Source organism: Micromys minutus, assembly GCF_963924665.1.
Source record: "Micromys minutus genome assembly, chromosome: 8".
Taxonomy (NCBI): domain Eukaryota; kingdom Metazoa; phylum Chordata; class Mammalia; order Rodentia; family Muridae; genus Micromys; species Micromys minutus.
The window spans coordinates 64,799,550-64,818,310 of NC_137977.1; the positions used below are offsets into that span (position 1 = coordinate 64,799,550).

An 18,761-nucleotide genomic window follows, 5' to 3' on the forward strand; every position below is an offset into this window, starting at 1 on the left:
GGTAAATCTGCATGTACTAAGTGTGAAAGATATCTTTGTCAACAGGTGTGATATCACAGTACCTTCTAGGCGGGTTTAGGATAAAGGGAAGATTTGAAGAGGAAATGTAAAACATTCCCTTTGGATTCTGATTTGATTTGGGCTGGAAAACAGATTTCTTATGAACAAGAGAGATAGTTAAGCGTTGTTGAAACAAACACAGAAGTTGCAAGAGAGTTGAGCAGGAAAGGTGAGCCAGTAAGGGAAGACATGCATATCCCAGCACACAGCAGTGACATAACAACTTTTATCTAGTTTTCCCACACTTCCTATCACTTGGCTCACAGACTTGCCTGTGTGTTGTGTTCTTTTGGATTTTAGTCAAGTTGTTTTGGAAAATGTCACCCTACTCTGGGTTCCAGCTTACAGCCCTCCAGGCTCAGGGTGGAAGAACCAAAGAAGCATCAGCAAACTTGTTATGCAGATTCTTTTTAAACCATGAGCAATCTATGTTGCTAAAGAATTACAAGAATGTATTAACTCATAGATTATATTATAAATATAATCTCTGGGACCATTTTAGGTTGAATACCAACAGCCTGCAAAGAATATATATAGCAGTAGTTGCTAGTGGCAAAGAGGAGAACAGAAAAATGTAGGGAGCAGAGAACAGAACTTCATCACAGAAAGCAAGTCAACTAAGAAAACACAAGGAACTACAGCTCCACATGTACCATGACTCCACATGTACCATTCACTCATGTTGTGAATCTGGTTAAATGCTAAAGGATAATTTGCTTTAAATGCTAAGTCTATAAGACAACCAACTGTATGGAAACAACTGTATGGAAACTACTACTTAGAGATGCCCTGCCTGTGTACTTTGTGAGCACTGACCTTGATCCAGGAGCATGCCAACTCTGACATGCTCTGTGGTCCATGAACCACATGATCACAGAAACATGTTAGACAGTAGCAGATACCAGATGCTCCAACTCCACTCTGCTGCTAACTAAGTACCTGTAACACTCTTACCCACAGACCTGTTCCAGGTAGAGAGTGGTTGTTTTCAGATGGCTCACTGCACCAGGACATGGTTATGATATTTACTGTCATACACTATGAAAAACTGACTGAGTAAGCAGTCTTTCAGGGATGTTGCAATAGGACATACATGAAAAGGTTTACTTCTGCAGTACCAACAAACATGAAATAGATTTCAAATTGGAAGACTGCCTTCATGATGGCTTATTTTTGTCCAAACAGTCTAATCTCACAGCTACAAATACTTGAAGAAGAAACTCAGAGTCTGAATAAATTTCAAGTGCATTTTCCCAAAAATACACAATACAATCCATTTAGGCCCCAGGATGCTTGCTATATTTAAACTCTAATTTGTTACAATTAAATCTTAGCACTTATCACTGCCAGGTGAGCCCAGTCCCTAGCCTGCCTGAGAAATATGCACAATTCTCATTGGGGAACAAATCTACCTAAAATAATTCACATGCCAATTCTAATCTGAGAAGAAAAAACAAACCAGAAGGTACTTTTATCCCAACTTTTATCAAATATAATAAAAACATTAGCCCCTTAGATGGTTGAAGGACACAGGTGTTTTATCTGAGATCTTCCTGCATCTCTTATTCTGATGTTATACTTTGGGCAGCAGCAGAGAGCATCAAAGGCTTTTCCCTGGTGAACTACTGCCTGTGCACCCTATTGTAGCTAAGGCTGACATCTCCAGGACCAGTTGAACCCTCCTGAGTGTTGGATCAGTACTGCTGCCAGAGTAACCTCTAACCTTAGATGAATCAAAATTCCTGTGAGTGAACAGGAGGACAACAGGCCAACATGGCAACTTCTTCTATTTCTGCTCAAAGTACACTACTACTGTGCTATATCAATAGTCCCTGACAACCTCCCTGGTTTTAGTCAAGGTCTGTAAATGGCCTGGTTAGCTTTCAATTTACTTTGTAGCCTAGGAAGGCCTTCCCGGAACTCCTATTGCTAAAATGTTGGAAGTACAGTCCTGTGCCACGAAGCCCAGGTAAATGTGTTGTCAGCTCTAGAACTCAAAATCCATCTTCACCTTTTCCAGCAATCTGTGTGGGCCAACCTTTTTGCTTACATGTGTATTCTAGTTAGCATAAATCTCTGCCAATTCATCTTTCTACATTCTCTGGTGAAGGAAGTTAGGTTAATGTTAGGTGTAACTTGTACCTGTTCCTAATTTTAGAATGTGGTAGTTCTTTAATCTCTTACTAAAAGCTGACTCCAGTGGTCAGCCAAGGGTTCAATAGAAAGACCACCTTAGACCAAGCAAGATAGATACTGCAAGTTTGACAGCTGAGAGATGCCCAGGACATATGGAAGGAAAGACAATTCCCACATGTTGTTCTATGACTTCCACACACACAGATCATGGCATGCATGACTCCAACTAATAAATGCATTTTAAAAATGCTTTCAAAGTACCACAATCAAATCAAAAGTTCAATAAGGTACTAAATGTATTTACAAACATGAGAGAGATACCAATTATTCAAATATTAAATTCAACAGAGAAATGAAAACAGCAAGAGTTCAATGCATAGGGCACAAGAAGCAAAGGCATGTCTTTTGAGTGCTGCCTATGTCTTGTCAACCTTCCAGTTCACTGGGAATGTATTTCAACATCTCCAGTGGATCCCTGAAGCCAAAGACTGAACCCAGTTCTAGGTATGTTATGTTTCTTCTGACCTGCAATATTTAGTGAAACTAATTTATAAATTAGTCATAGTATTTAACAATAATCATAAAATATAGTTTTAACAATATAAAATAGTATATTGTATAGTACATACCCATATACCAATATGTACTATATAATACATATTGTATATAAATAATTACATGATATATAATATAAAATATATAACAATTATATAAAATATGAAAATAATGGATATGGTCTTTTTCAAAACATGTATTGAATAATTAGTATTTTTAGACTATTGTTGGTCAGTAGAAAGTGAAGCTACGTGCAAGCTATGGAACTGATGACCAACTTCACTGCAGGAAGAAAGAAAACTAAAGTTATACAGGTTGAGTTCTGCTCTGCACATAACAGTAGGTGTGCACCCAACAGTACAAACTCTTAGCTCCCTGACTACAGCACCTGAGACTTCAGCCTCTGATGTTAGGAGCTTTCGAAAAGCAGGCTGACTCTGTTTTGTTTCTTCTTTATGTAACCTCTTCAAAGCAGGGGACTGACTGGTAAATAAATTCACAGATATGGGAGGAGCTTTGTGAGTTTTTATAAACAGCTAAATGTTGTACATCACAATCTGATGGATGTGTAAGGTCTAGTAATCCCCTTTCTACACTGCGTCCTCCAAACTCAGATGTGTCAGATCATTTCAATTTTGCAGTTATAGGAACTAATCATACATTGTATATACAGCTTTTGGTTTTAGATAGTTTGAGCTTTTAAACTCTGCATGACACCTGCTATGGCTTGGATGGCCTTGGTCTTTTTCTGTAATCCAGCCCTTGGGTGAGGAGGTGACAATGGCAGGAGGTGGTTGAGGCGGGAGAACTAGCAGTTTAAGGCCATTCCTGGATACATAGTTCAGTTCAAGTAAAGGTTGGGTCACTAAAATCATGAGCTCCAGTCTAAAAAGCAACAAATAAACCCCAACCCCATGTTCAATAATAACAAAAACAGTATGCATAAAAATTTTAGAGATGCAACCAAAATAATATTTACAGAGAAATTAATTACTTAAATACATGTATTCAAAAGGTTAATAGAGCTCCAAATTAACCAGTTAAACATCCATATCATGAAAAAAAAAACCCACTAAATCAAAGTAGAAATAAAATAACATTATGAGACAGAAAACAGTATAGAGTAGGAAAACTCACAAGGCTAATAGTATGCATTTACATGTATATTTAACAAGATAAAATCAAACTATTTTTCTGGGTAAAAAAAAATAAAAAGTCAAGCTATGGAGAAAGAGGTCAGCAAAAATAGGAATGAAAACATGACATCAACTGTCCCGACAACAAAGGTTACAAGAGAAACTGCTTCTCAACTTGTAGGTCGGTTGTGTCCCTGTGTGTGTGGGGGGGAGTCAAATGACCCTTTCACAGGGGTGATCTAAGACCATAGGAAACTATAATTTATCACAATATGAAATTATTAAAAGTTTACAGTATTAGGAAGGCTGAGAACCACTGGTCTATATTGATAATGGTATCTTAACTTGGAACCACCACTCAGCAAATACTGGCAATATTAGCAAACAGCAACGCCACAGACAAGCACAGAGCCAAGCATTCCACTCTTAGACTTCAATACCAGATGCTCACATGCTTATGGATAAATGTGTAGAGTAACACTGGAACAGCTCACAGATTGTCAGTGGAATGAATAGGGGACACATGTTCAGTGGTACAGTCACAAATAAGGGTGGCAAGGGAGGGACCTGTGAAGCCATATTAAATATAAAGGGTAATCTTCAATATGATTTCAACTGTGTAATCATAAAGCAATAAAACAATGTTTACACAAGCAAATATACATGCAACGTTCTTGACACAAACAAGAAGTTAACTATGCAAAAACCATTCGGTCATGTAGCCTGTGTTGTATAGCATTCTACTGTATCCCATAAATATTCAGAATTACTGTAAACTAAAAAACAAACCTGAGGTACTCCATTTACAGGAAAAGCAAGCATTACTGCTCAAAAGGTTGCTGGAACACGTAATACTGACGACCCATAGTAATGATGCTATTACCATCATTTATAAGCAAGTATTTTAAATGACCATAAAACTAAAACAGTGTATGCTGGTACATACATACATACATACATGCATACATACATACATACATGCATGCACGCACGCACACACACACACATACATACATACATACATACATACATACATGAGATAAACATTCTTTGTGGATGTGTGTGCATGTATGGGCAGAGATAAGAAGAGTTAAAACATGCCTACTGAAACAAGTCTGAGAGCACATCAAACCCCAGATGTGAGTATACACCAGAGTACACAACTCTATAAGAGCTAATCAGAGTGGCTGATGGTCAGCTGCTGGCTCCAATGTTAGAACTTACCCCTCCTCAGGTAGAAGAAAACAAACTAAACAACCTTAAAACAATTCAGAACTGGCACCTTTGATGGGCCAGCCTTCAGGATGCAGGTGTTGCCGCCTAGTCTTCAGTCCACAGGTTCTAGGAATTTCTCTGATGAGCCTCCCACATCCTCTGACTGTGACAGAGGCAAAATGAAAGAGAAACTATGTCTTCACAACCCACAAACAGCCTGTGCAGTTCTAAGCTCTAGGAAACACAATGCCTGACAAAGAGGTTCTTAGTGTGCCTCAGAAGGGATATAATTATGTCTTTGTCTAACAGCGGTTTTTGCCTCTCGTGCTCATGTATGTCTTATGCAGAAGCAAAAATCTTTCTGACCTAGTACTTAGAACTTGGTTTGGGGGCTATCAATTAAAACATGGGCGCTCTAAAGCATCTCAAGAAAACAGACAAGGAATAGCAAACACGTGACTGTGGATATGCTGATGTGCTAACAATTCTGCTGGTATCTTCCTGATAGAAGATATGTGTTGCAGTAAATATTAAAAAATAATAGAATGGTTTATCTCTTTAGCGGCCCTGAGGCCAGGCTTCAGTTCGTAGCCCCACACACCTCTGGCACCCGGTCCAAGCGGCCCTCACAGCCCAACCCTGTCCTCGCAACTCCCTTCTCTGGCATTTTTCTACCGCCTATTCTCTGCCTCTGTCCCGGGGTGTTTATGTACCCCAAAATCCTACGTAAATTCAACTCTACAGCCTGATAGCTTTTCATACAGGTTTATATATTCAACTCTCAATCCACAAACCCTCTACACAACAAGATTGCATCAAATAGACAAAGATACAAACTGCCCTTCTATACGAGATATTAGACCTGTAAAATCCTTAATGTTCATAGCTAGTTAACGCTAATTAATATCACCTGGGTCTAGCTGGTCCTTGGTATCCTACGTCTTGCCACGACCCTTACTTACCCTCTGTCCTCTGACCTCCTCAGACCTCTGAACCTCCCCCTCAGGTCCCCTCTCTCCACCTCCCTTTCCCCCTGCCCAATCACTGGCTCTCTCCTTTATTTAAATAAAATTGGGAAGGTACAACTGAAGTCACCTCATGAGCACATGACTAGGCAGCCCTTCTTGGGGAAGTAGAATTAACATTAAAATAGGAACAGCTTCAAGACATTCTACAGACATGCATAGGACTAAAGGAACATATGTTCATTTTAGAATTACAATAAAAGCTACATAATGTAATGTTTCTTTTTGGATGACAAAAATGTTGTAATTAAATTATGATCTCAAAAAACCCTGACAAAACAAACAAAAAAGACAATGTAAATTTTATCAAGTACCTTAAAATTAATTTACTATACTGAATAATTTTAATAAAATACTTAACTTTTGTAATTTGAAAATAGTTCTGATTCTTAGGACATCAGAGGAAAAATTACTTTACTTCTTAGATTTGCATATTTTGCAAAATGATATATATTTAAAAGTCCAAAAGCACACTTAAATACTAAAATGAATTGTTATCCTTATTTGATAGAAAACTAGCACCAGGAAAACAAATTTGTTTTCATTGAAGACAATGCTCAATTTTCTAAATAAGCCTCCTGTGCTTCTCACTCTACAGCTCTCACTCCTTCCGCTTTGGCACAACTCAGGGCCAGGTGTGCAAAAACCAGCAGTGTGCTGTGTTAAAGTGAGTGTGCTCATGACTGCTAAAGCAAAGCTGTCTAGTCAGGCTCAGCACAGCTACATGAACATGCTATGCATACTGAAAACCTAGAGCATAAAAGACTGCAGGCAGTCTGCTATTACCATCATTTTATTAGCAAGTATTTTAAACAACCATAGAGAATAAAATAGGAGTGTAGGTTAATACATGCATACATGTATGTGCAAAGAGATGTACACAAAGATAAACATAAGTGCACGTTCATATTTACATGTTTATCTAAACCTATGAAAAGGTGTGTGTGTGTGTGTGTGTGTGTGTGTGTGTGTGTATGTGCTTGTACGGAGAAAGGGTCAACACTCAATGTTTCCCTTTATTACTCTCCATTGTATTTTCTGAGACTACATTTCTCATTGACTTTGGAGCTTGTGAGACTGACTGGCCAGCAAGCCTGAGGAGTCTTCCTGTCTCTACTGTCTATCACTGGGGTTACAGGTGTGCAGTGCCATGTCTAACTCACTTCCTTAACCCACTAGGCCATGGAGAAAAACACTGCTAACTGGCTCACTTAGCTTGTTTAATCATTCAGTACAGGGTCACCAGCTCAGGGTGGCACCAACCACAACTGTTTGAGCCCTGACACATTAATTAATCATTAATCAAGAAAATACCCCACAGACTTGCCTATAGGCCAATCTAATGAAACATTTTCTTAACTAGAGTCCTCCTTTCCCAGGTGACAGCACAATGGGTCATTTATGCATTTCTAGTGTCCAAACGAGCCCAGTGCATTGACTGTGGCCTATGTCACCACCTATTGTTGCTTCTCAATTGCTTTAATTATACACAAAACTAAAAAGAAAGGACACAAGTAATAAAAAACTTCCAAGTCTTATTTCAAATACAATCCTAAGGGTATCTGTAAAAGATATCAGCATTGCTCAGAGCCCATCCTTCTGTCTATCCTGGACAAGCAGGATGTCCTTCTGTCTGTCCAAGCAAGATGACTCACTATTAGAACCTTGCACTACCAGGATGGTGTGGAGAAGGTCAAGCCGTAGAGGTTGCGTGCAAGTCTTGAGTATGAGGAAGGACGGCAGACAGAGGTGTAGAACAGAAGCCCTAAATACAAGTAAATGCCACTGTGTGTTGTTGGAGGGAGACATTTAATCATGAAGGGGGGGTGGTTCTTATATGTGCAGGGTAACACTAATATGGGAATAATAGGACAGAATACAAAGAAATACAAAGATAGAAAGGACTTTAAAACATTCAAAGGGCACAAAAATACACAAGTAGAACAAATAAAGTAAAAATAAATGCAGACAAGTCATTTAACTGTAATAAATGTAATAATCATAAAGGACTGAAAAACAAAACTCCCCAGCCAAATGCTAGTCCTAAAACCTTCTCATTCACACAAAATAGCAATTTTTTGCCTGTAAGCATTTAATAACATAGCTTTAAAATACACAAATGCACCATAGGAAATGAATAAAACCATAATTATGATAAGAGAAAGTTTGCTTATAAAGTTAGGGAGAGTTCCTTTAAAAGGAAGCATATAGATGATTTTTTTAAACCCACAAGATGCATCTAGTGAAATTAGGTCCATCTAGTGACATTTGTACAAAAACTTACTCCACAGAATACAAAAACTTCTAAGCACACATGGAACATTTATGACTGATTACATCATGCAAAAATAAAGTGTAATCTGGAGGTAAGTTCAAGAAGCCCTAAAAGATTTTGTCATTATACTCAGATAAAAACAAATGTATAGCATAATATAATTTGAGAGATTATATTTCACAGTGTCTACCAACAAGTCTAGAAGTTGGTATCATTTTTCCCATAGAAAAGAGCCTGCAATTCTATTCTGAGGCACTAAGAAGTCCTACCCCCAAGAACTCAAGAAGTTAAGACTCCAGAGAATCAAATAATCCTATTTAAAAAAATGAGGTTCAGAGCTAAACAAAGAATTCTCAACTGAGGAATACCAAATGACTGAGAAGCACCTAAAGAATCAAAACAACCCTGAGATTCTACCTCCTACCAGTTGGAATGGCTAAGATAAAAAACTCAGATGACAGCAGATGCTGGCAAAGATTTGAAGAAAAAGGAACACTCCTCCATTGCTGCTGGGAGTGCAAGCTAGTACAACCCACTCTGAAAATCAGTCTGGTGGTTCCTCATAAAATTGAACATAGTACTACATGAGGACTCAGCTACACCACTGTTGGGCATATAACCAAAAGAAGCTCCAACATATAACAAGGACACATGCTCTACCATGTTCATAGCAGCCTTATTTATAATAGCCAGAAGCTTGAAAGAACCCAGATGTCCTTCAACAGAGGAATGGATACAGAAATTGTGGTACATTTACACAATGGAGTACTACTCAGCTATTAGAAACAATGACTTCATGAAATTCCCAGGCAAATGGATGGAACTAGAAGCTGTCATCCTGAGTGAGGTAACCCAGTCACAAGAAAACACACATCTTGCACTCACTGATAAGTGGATACTAGCCCCAAAAGCTCGGAATACCCAACAAACAATTCACAGACTTTATGAAGGTCAAAAAGAAGGAAGGCGAGAATGTGGATACCTAAGCCCTTCTTAGAAGGGAGAACAAAATACTCATAGGAGGAAATACAAGGTCAAATAGAGGAGCAGGGATTGGAGAAAAGATTATTCAGAGACTGCCTCACCTGAGGACCTACTCCATATGCAGCCACCAAACTCAAGCACTATTGCTAATGCTGAGAAGTTCTTACTGGCAGGAGCCAGATATGGAGGCCTCCTCAGAGGCTCTGCCAGAGCCATCATACTGATACAGCTGAGGATTCTTGTAGCTAACCATCAGACTGAACACGAGGACCCCAATGAAAGAGCTAGAGAAAGGACTGAAGGAGCTGAAAGGGTTTGCAATTCCGTGGGAAGAACAGCATTATCAACCAAACAACCCTCCAGAGTTCCCAGGGACTAAAGCACCAACCATTGAGCACACATGGAGAGACCCATGGCTCCAGCTGCATATGCAGCAGAGGGTGGCCTTGCCTGGCATCAATGGGAGAAGAGACCTTTTGTCCAGTGAAGGCACATTGTCCCAGTGTAGGGGAATGTCAAGGTGCTAAGGTGGAAAGGGTAGTTGGGAATGGGAGCACCTTCATGGAAGCAAGGGGAGTGGGAGGGGGGAATGGGTCTAGGGGTAAAGAGGATAACATTTGAAATGTAAATACAAAGAATATCCAATTCTTTTTTTTTAAATTTAAAAAAGAGAGAAGTCTTAGCCTCTGCCTGGGACCTGTGCCACCAGGTTCAGGAGTAGCTAACTGGGCAGTAATGTGTGACTGGCCTAAACTGGAGTGCCTAAGCAGGAAACCCATTCTTTTTTTTAACACCAAACAAGTGAGTTTTCTCGTTGGCTAATGTCCCGTGAGAGTGGGTATTGTACAGAAGATAAGATATACACAAGAATGGCAGGGAAACAGTGGGAAGAAGGACACTAGGCTGAAGGCAGAGGATGGTGATGAGACAGAGGCTGGGATCACTGTAAGCCATGCATCTTCAGGCTCAAAGTGTACCAACAAATAGCTCCCTGAAGAATCTGCATATCTGAGTAAACTCTGTCTTAACTGGTGAATAAAACAGACATGTGATTTCACAGTTACATACTTTGGGGACATACATATGTCCTCAAACTCTCTTATGGTATTTAATATGAGCACACCTGGTATCTATGATGGTTTGTATATGTGTAAGTTTCCAAAGCAATACGTCCAGGAGCCCTTCCTGCCTACCGTGTCACCTGTCTCTGGCACTGCATACAAAACTGGTTGTTCAACAGTCTGTATCCCTTACAGTTTGGTGGTGGAAAGCAGTGGCCAACAAAGACAACAGGCATCAGCACAGAGCCACACAGAATGGCAGCCATTGACAAGCAACAAATGCCGTGGGATAGCTGAGTGGGGCCTTCCTGAGGCCTGGGAAATGTACTTGGGTGATGTCTGACTGACAAAAATTACCGGTGGGTACCAGTAGATAGCACAGCTAGGTGTGAAGAGCTTAGTGTGCAAACAGTCTTGAATTATACCTGGAGAGGTGAGAAAGGCAAGCCCAGCCTCTGTATAAGGCAAGGCTTCCCAAAGGCAAAGTTGTGGAGCTGGCTGGCTTTGAGGCTATGTCAAATGGTGAGGAATATCCACGTGAGCAGTGCACAGTACAGCAATGGCAGCTGTGTTCAAGAGCCTTGTGCCTGGATCCCTGCCACCTTAACCGACATTACAAATGACAGTTTAGATTCAGGCTTCATTCATGAGTCACAAGGTTTACTCATAGGGAAAAATCTCAGTCTTTTATATATGTAAGGATATACATACAAACACACTAAGGATGTCTTTTTAAAGACAGCATTTCTGAGGCTGAGTCTTTAACTAAGTACTGAATATTAACTGCTTATCCGCCAGTCTCCAGTTGCACCACTTCTCATTTTGAAAAGCAGTTCCTTTTGAAGACTGCCTTGGTCAGCATCTCATCTAATTTCAATGATCTATCAGATCTTCCTTAAACAGTGGAAACCTTGCTTTTTGTTTGTTTCCTGAGACAGGGTCTTGCTATGTAGCCAGTATCCTGGCTGTGGTGAAGGATTACAGGTGAACACTGCTAGGCTTGGCTTTTAAAGGTAGATAATTTCTAATGTTGACAATGTACACAGTAAGGGAAATAAGACAGCAACCAGCAGCAACTTATGTTTGAACACCAGGCATTTTCCAACCTTTGAGATAACACTGGTAACAACAGAAAAAGTGGTTCTTTTCTCTAAGTTACCCTAGCAAAACTAATCATGTTTTAAATTCCACTTATAGATAACTTGCTCTATTCATGTAGGTTTCTAGCTCCTTCCTCTATAGTTTTGACTGGGTAACCTTTCACACTGTGATAAGACAATTTCAGCAAAATTATACATTATAAAATGAGACATCTGTGTCCTTCTAATTTTAAACATACCTTATAGGAATGATGTAGGAAAAGAGAAGGAGGAACCGAAAAAGATTACGGTACCATGGGCCTGCAAATCCCTGTAAGGTTACCATAACAACTGAAAGAACAACTAAAGCCAGAAATAGCGCCTTTGTCAGCTGATTGAGTTCGAGGTCCAATAAACCAACCTAGAAAAAAAGAAGTGTAGCATTAATACATGCTCAAGCTGGCACCCATGCCTAGAGTCCTGATCAGAGTACATGACCCTATGGCAAGAGAACATAGATGTTGTAGTGTTTATAATCATTGAACACAAAACTTAATTTTCTCTCACATGCCTATCATAGATTTAGATAGCGTTTCTCAAACTATACTGTAACCTGTACCGAGTTCTCAGGGAGAAGTGCTGGTAAAATGGTAGACCAGAGTGAACCACCGACCACCACACTTCATCTGCTGTGTGCTGACAGGAAGATGCCAGCAGGACACGACCGAGAATCACAACACAACTCTGTGAGCAAAACATTCATCTTCTGTGGCATGGCAGGTGAGGTCATTCCTACTGTCACTCAAGTATCCCTTGAACACCCTCCACTCAGACCCAGAATCCCCCACTTTCAGAACAGTGTGTGTTTCTGCAAAAACTTGCAAAGATCAAGCAATTTCTGTGGATGGCTCTTCCCACTTCACCCATAAAGAGCAAAGTGTAGTTCCATGTGTGTGGGCAGGAGGGGTGTTGCTGAAAATTGACACAGAAAAGAAGCAATGGAGCGGGAGAATAGACACACACAGCAGCGATGGCTGCTCATTTGGATTTGAACTCTACCTCCCAAGGGTATAACGCAGGGCCCTCAGTTTCTTACTATACACTAAGGACCAATCAGCAGCTACATGACAGGGATCTGAGAAGGAAGTGACACTGTCTGTACACAGTGTCATATGTTACAACTCTCGAAGCCTAGCAGGGAAGGAGGTAACGCTGTGCAGTGTCACAACTGTAAGTCTAGCAGGTATACTGTTTTTCACTGTTACACATTCACCTTGTTCCCAGTTACTCTTGATATAAACTGTGTGACTTTGGGGACTGGTCTCAAAAAATTTAATTCACTGTTCTTTTTCAAAAATCAGGATCTTGGTATGTGCCCTGCTTGACCTGGAACTCCCTATATAGACAGGCTGGCCCCTAATTTACATTGATCCTCTTGCCTCTACCTACAAAATAAAAAAAAAAAAAAACAAAAAAAAAACAAAAAAAAACCAAAAACAGGCATGAGTCGTTATATGTGGCCCATATCTAGTAATGGTGGTTGGAGGAGCTGGGAGCTGCGTTATTGGAGGTCATGGCCACTGGCACTGGGACGCCTGACGCAGGTGCTGTGGACCGTAGACTGAACATTATCAGGATAAGTATCTCCCTGCCACCCTGAGTCTGGCAGTTTTTTAAAAGAAAGCAAGTCAAAGGGGTTGTGACAGGGAGAGAATAGAGAAGAGGAGAAGAAAAAGGGAAAGAAAAGCAGAGAGGTAAAGAGAGTTAACTGACAAAATCTTAATTAAAAACAAAACACTAGAGCTTAAATGTAAATAATTGAGAATTTGCTAAACTATTTTGGTTTGTTTCATAGTGCCTCAGAAAATCAGCTTTTCCCATAGCTCATAACTTAGTTTAAATCTAGTTTTGATTAATATTTGCCACAAACTCTTATGAGACCATGAGATGCCATTGCTAGAAAGAAAAAAATTTTTTTCTCAGGAAGTTCATTAAATTCATTGTAAAGAAAACTAATTAAGCAAGTAATTACATGCCTCCTACACCTGTGTGCTAGACTCTAAGGTTATGAAAATGAGTTAATTATGAGAATTCCTTTTTACCTGCAAAAAGGGAAGAAAGGGTCTACTAAGAAAAACAAAATGAACACTAGCACTGCAATGTCTTATGAAAGGAGAAAAACGCACACACAGTGCTGTTCTCTGTCCAGGTTTGTATCTGAATGAGGTTGGTAAATACATCATGATCTTTGAATACACTACAGAACCCAGAACGAGTGGAGTCCGCATGCAGCCCAGGCTGTACAGGGCAGTGAGCAGAGGTCTCCGGGCTCCTCTCTGCAGATACATGGAGCAGAACCTAGCACATCTGCAGCAGGCTCTCACTCGGGAGCTCCTGACCCTGCCATGACCATGCAAGAGTCCTAAACAACTAAAAAAGAAACCTCAAACAATAAGTACATGTCTGATACACACAGAGCATCACCTCACTTCAACGGTGACATGTGGGACACTGGCATGCTGCACAGCACACAGCAGCTCATGTCAACAGTCTCTGTGGCAACCGAAGGCTCTGAGGTTTAAGAACTAAGCACATGTGTTCTAGTTCTCAGCAGCAGATGGGCTGCCTCAGAGCCCAGTAAATCATGGGAGGATACCCCAACCCGGCTTAGCTCTTCCCATCTTTAGGCCTTGCACCAGAACAGTAAAGTGACTACCTCCCTGGAGCGTGAGCACTGTCAAAGGGCTGGTATTGAAGGGTCCTGACAATTCCCCAGCCTTGCTTTTCTCCTGAGAATGAGGCAGCTCAGACCTCAGTGGCTGATTTATCAGCTCCATTTAAAAAGCAGCACAAGGAGGACAAATACCATGCGATTTCCGCTACTTCACTACTACGTAGTTTATGCTTGAATTATTGAGAAAAATAGGGTTTTGGATTAAAATGAAGAAAAATTAAGCCAGGGAAGTAGAGCATGTTTCAAAGCCCAGATCTTTCTGCTGTGACAAAGGCGGTCTAAGTTTCAGGCCTCACTGAGGATCAGATGAAGTCATTATTCATTCAGTCAGGGAAAAAAGACTCAATTACCTCAACCTAAAGATGCTATCAATGAATGCAAAGTGCATATTTTACTCTATTCATCCAAATCCCATTAAAAAGTGAAAGGAATGATTTAATCTGGCCTTCCAGAGTTGGCCTTTTTTTTGTAATAAAATAAAGAATTACTGTCTTACAAAATGCATAACCACTGTCTCACACTTCCCCCTGCATAAGAGCAGTGAAAGACCAAAAGGTTGCATAAAACCTCCAAGAAACAAATGCCACATAGAGGTTGGAAACACTAAAAGTTGCCCATGCACAGGATATGCAGATAATTCAAGACATTAATATCTTTCTAATTGACCAAGACAGATGTAGTTGACTGCTGACCAATGGATATCAATTTTGAAGCCAAGCGATTGTTCCCTTCTTTCACTCCCTTCCACGAAGAGGATAGTTCTGATGAAGGCTCCGAAGGTCAGATCTACTCTCTGAAGTGGGCAGACAGTTATCCCTCACATTCTTTCAGGGCTCCTTTCCTGCCCTCCCTTGACTGGAATGGCAACCCTGACTTTGGTTAATTCCAAGAAACAGCAGCAGTAAGAAAAGTTTTTAGTATTAGTTTGCTTTAAAAAAAATGAAGCATTTCAACCAACAATATTTTTATATTTAATTTTTCTGCAAAACTTTTAAAAGTATCTCATCTAAAAGCCAAGATTAAGACTTAAAAAGTACTGCAAAAACAAAAACAACAACAGGGGTTAGGGATTTAGCTCAGTAGTAGGGTGCCTAGCAAGAATAAGCCCTAGGTTGGGTCCTCAGATCAAAAAGAAAGGGGGGGGGTAAGGGGGAAGAGGGGGAGGGGGAGAGGGGGAGGAGGAGGGAGAGAGAGAGAGAGAGAGAGAGAGAGAGAGAGAGAGAGAGAGAGAGAGAGAGAGAGAGCCACCGATTCTATAGTGTCACCTTCAGCTTTGATGTGTCTCTCAGTATTACGAAAGAATTTCTTAAACACTTGAACAGTCCAGAAGTTTCTGCTATGACTGTAAAATCATTTTAATCTTAAGATATATTATTAATTACTTGAAGTAATTATGACTGTATGAGAAAAGGTAAACTAAATACTCTAAGAAGTAATTTCAAACATTTACTACTAAGTTCTTATATTAGTAAAGCAAATTTTCTTGTACTTGTCATAATATTTGTTTTATTTGAAACAACTGTGATAACAAAATTAAATACGCTACTGGAAATTTTAATCTCCACGGGAAAATTTGTGCATAATGCCTAAGACAACCACAATGGCTCTGCAAAGGGGCTGTTCTAGGATAATGAACACAATAATTGCCTGTATAATCTAAAATGCTACTAATGGCAACGATCACAAATCCATTTAGCTCCTCTTTAATTTATGTACCAAGTTTTAAATAGCTAATGGCTCTCAGTAAAATAATGGTTTATACCAACAATAAAGGGTAAATACGGTGTTCTCCTGCTTAATCAAGAGAAGATCAGTCGGTTTGTTTTAATGAGCACGTGGATGGAGGAGAAGCAGACCTTATCTCTACAGAGCAGCACCACTCCATCCATCTCAAAGTTAAAAGCACTCACACAGGCTAAGTTCCTAAGAAGTCAATGTGCACACCAAAGGGCAGCAATAACAGCACACTGCAAAACCTTACATTCTATGCATTTTTAAAGCACAGAGCTCTGAAGTAACTGCTGGTAACATCACCCGTAGATTCCCAACAGGAGCTACTGCAGCACGCTCACCAATCCGCTACGATTCACACGTGCTCATCCCTTCCTTGCAAGGATTTCAGAACTACAGCATTTCAGAGTCAGTGTACAGTCCTGAGGAACACTGTATTTTAAATTGCCCTATGTGTTCCTTATGATTAGTGTTATTTGAGAGCGAGAAAAGCCCCTGATAAAATGTCTAATTCATTTGAGACTCCAAGAACATGAGTGTATCTTTAGACAAGATGCATAAGAAGAAAACAGTAACTGTTGTGTTTTCATTTGGATTTAGCACAACGCTGATGTAGAAATGCTAGGAACCTACTGGATTTCTATACAAGGATTACTGTCAGCATCTCTGAAAGAAATCAGTCTATACTATCACATTATCCAATATTTTTTGAAAAATAATTTAAAGATCTGTATTTGTATTTAAATAAATGAAAATTACACATTACATCTAATCCCTAAATCTTACATCAATAACTTTCTATTACAGAATTTAAATTATTGGCAGATTTTTTTAAAGGTATCACTTCAATGATGAAATAAGGTAGCTTTTTGCTGCCTCGAGTTTGTTTACTTATTAATTTTGAGATATGAACTACTAAGTCTTAACTGTTCACAGCCATGCAGCCTGCCACGGGCTGACGACATATCTGACCATCACTGTTGCCACCCAGTGATCTGCGAAATAAGAAGTGCTTCTCTGGGCCATTACTGTCTGTTGGCTCAGTAATCTGTGCTTTAAAAGCTCTCCAAGTATGTATCAGTGTGACAATGCCTAATATTATAGTATATTTACCTTAAAATATAAACACTATATTTATGTAAGACATTCAGATCTACAGAGAAACAATAATTCATAACCCATGTTCTTCTCTACATATAAATTTGACTATTTTTCCCTTAGAATTTAGAGTTCTCATTTGGATTACTAAATTTATTACACAGTATTTTTTTTCTTGATCATTTACATTTTAAAAAGAGAATGGTGGGTGCCTTGAGGAGACTGAGCAGTTCGTGAGGTGCTTACAGTATAGCCATGATACCCGAATTCATTCTCTGGCATGCATGTGGAAGCTGGGTATGTCAGCACACTTGCCATTTCCCTGCTGAAAGGGAGAGGCAGGGCAATCTTTGGGACTTGTTGGCCAGCAGACCAGCAGAATCAGCGTGTTCTGTGTTGAAGAGAACTTGTCTCAAATATAAAGGTGGAGAAGTGATTGAGAAACAACATTCAACATCAACTTTAGCCTCAACACACACACACACACACACACACACTTGAAAATTTTATTTTTATTTCTACTTCGTATATACAAAAGACGTTGCTATCTAGCACTGGTATGAGGAGAAGCCCGTCATTTCCTAATGTACCGTGCTTAGGATCATATTATACCAGTGAAGTTCTTTCTGAAGGTGGTAATAAGAGGAGACTAGATAGATATCTATCCTATAGATAGTTCTCACTCTCATCCAAGGCCTACATTTGAAAATATTCTGCCCATGATCCTGCTGGTATTTCATTCAGTGCCTCTTCATACCCAAGTTTTAAACACACACACACACACACACACACACACACACACGCACACACACACACACACACACACACACGCTCACACACACCAAACAAACAAACAAACAAAACGTGCACATGGCGAGGCTTTGCCAGCAGAGGGTGCTCCAGGTTGGCAGAGTCTTCCTGGAGTCTGTTCTCAGTAAAGTATGGCTTCATCTCCAAATCAACAGCTCAGTTTATTAACCACACGGATTGCTTATTTTTAACAACTTATTTTGACCTAAATATCTTATCTTTCAGAGTTTGGGCAGAATTGGTAGGCTTCTCCAACTAACACTTGGAGTGTAGGACTGGGAGGGTCCTGAATGAAAATCTGCCTGTATAAGGAAGAAATCCTAATAAAGATCTGAAGCCTCCATCCTGGCACACTCAAAATGCATGTTATACAGGGTGTGAGCCAAGTGAATGGAATGGCAACTAGAGTTTGCCGAGTGCTCTGAATACTCAATTTATTTATTTAATTTTTGTGGTAACAATACAAAAAAAAAAGTGTAAAATGGTTTAACCAAATCACCCCAATTTACAGTTACTTCATCAGCTTATGCTGCCCACTCAGCTCAGTTCTACCAGCCACACAACTGGTGTCTCAGGTCAAGTATTTGGTTAGCAATTTAACTAAATAAAATGTACAAACTACACTTAGAGTCTTTTTAAATTATTCAAAGCCTTTGCAGTTACAAACTCACCTACTTGGTAAAAAAATACTACCTACTCTGGAGTTGATGCTTTGGCAGCCTTTTAAGGATATGTGCACAGTGGCAAAACAAAAACAAACTACGAACCAAAAACCCATCTCCAGATGCTGGTATTTCATTCACCAAGTCAGTGAGGCAGAGCTGGATATGCCTTCAGACCCCAGAAAGGGAAGGACAGAGTA

The 18,761-nt window shown here is 39.8% G+C and overlaps 1 protein-coding gene across 2 annotated transcripts in view; it reads right to left on the reverse strand.

Annotated features, from left to right (window-relative positions):
* Nucleotides 1-18,761, reverse strand: part of ATP9B (ATPase phospholipid transporting 9B (putative)) — a 177,470-nt gene that overhangs the window by 57,508 nt on the left and 101,201 nt on the right. For both annotated transcript variants that reach the window (XM_080919981.1, XM_080919982.1), the window contains exon 12: nucleotides 11,787-11,947. In XM_080919981.1, coding sequence (XP_080776107.1) covers nucleotides 11,787-11,947 — 161 coding nt within the window. The remainder of the gene's footprint in view (nucleotides 1-11,786; nucleotides 11,948-18,761) is intronic.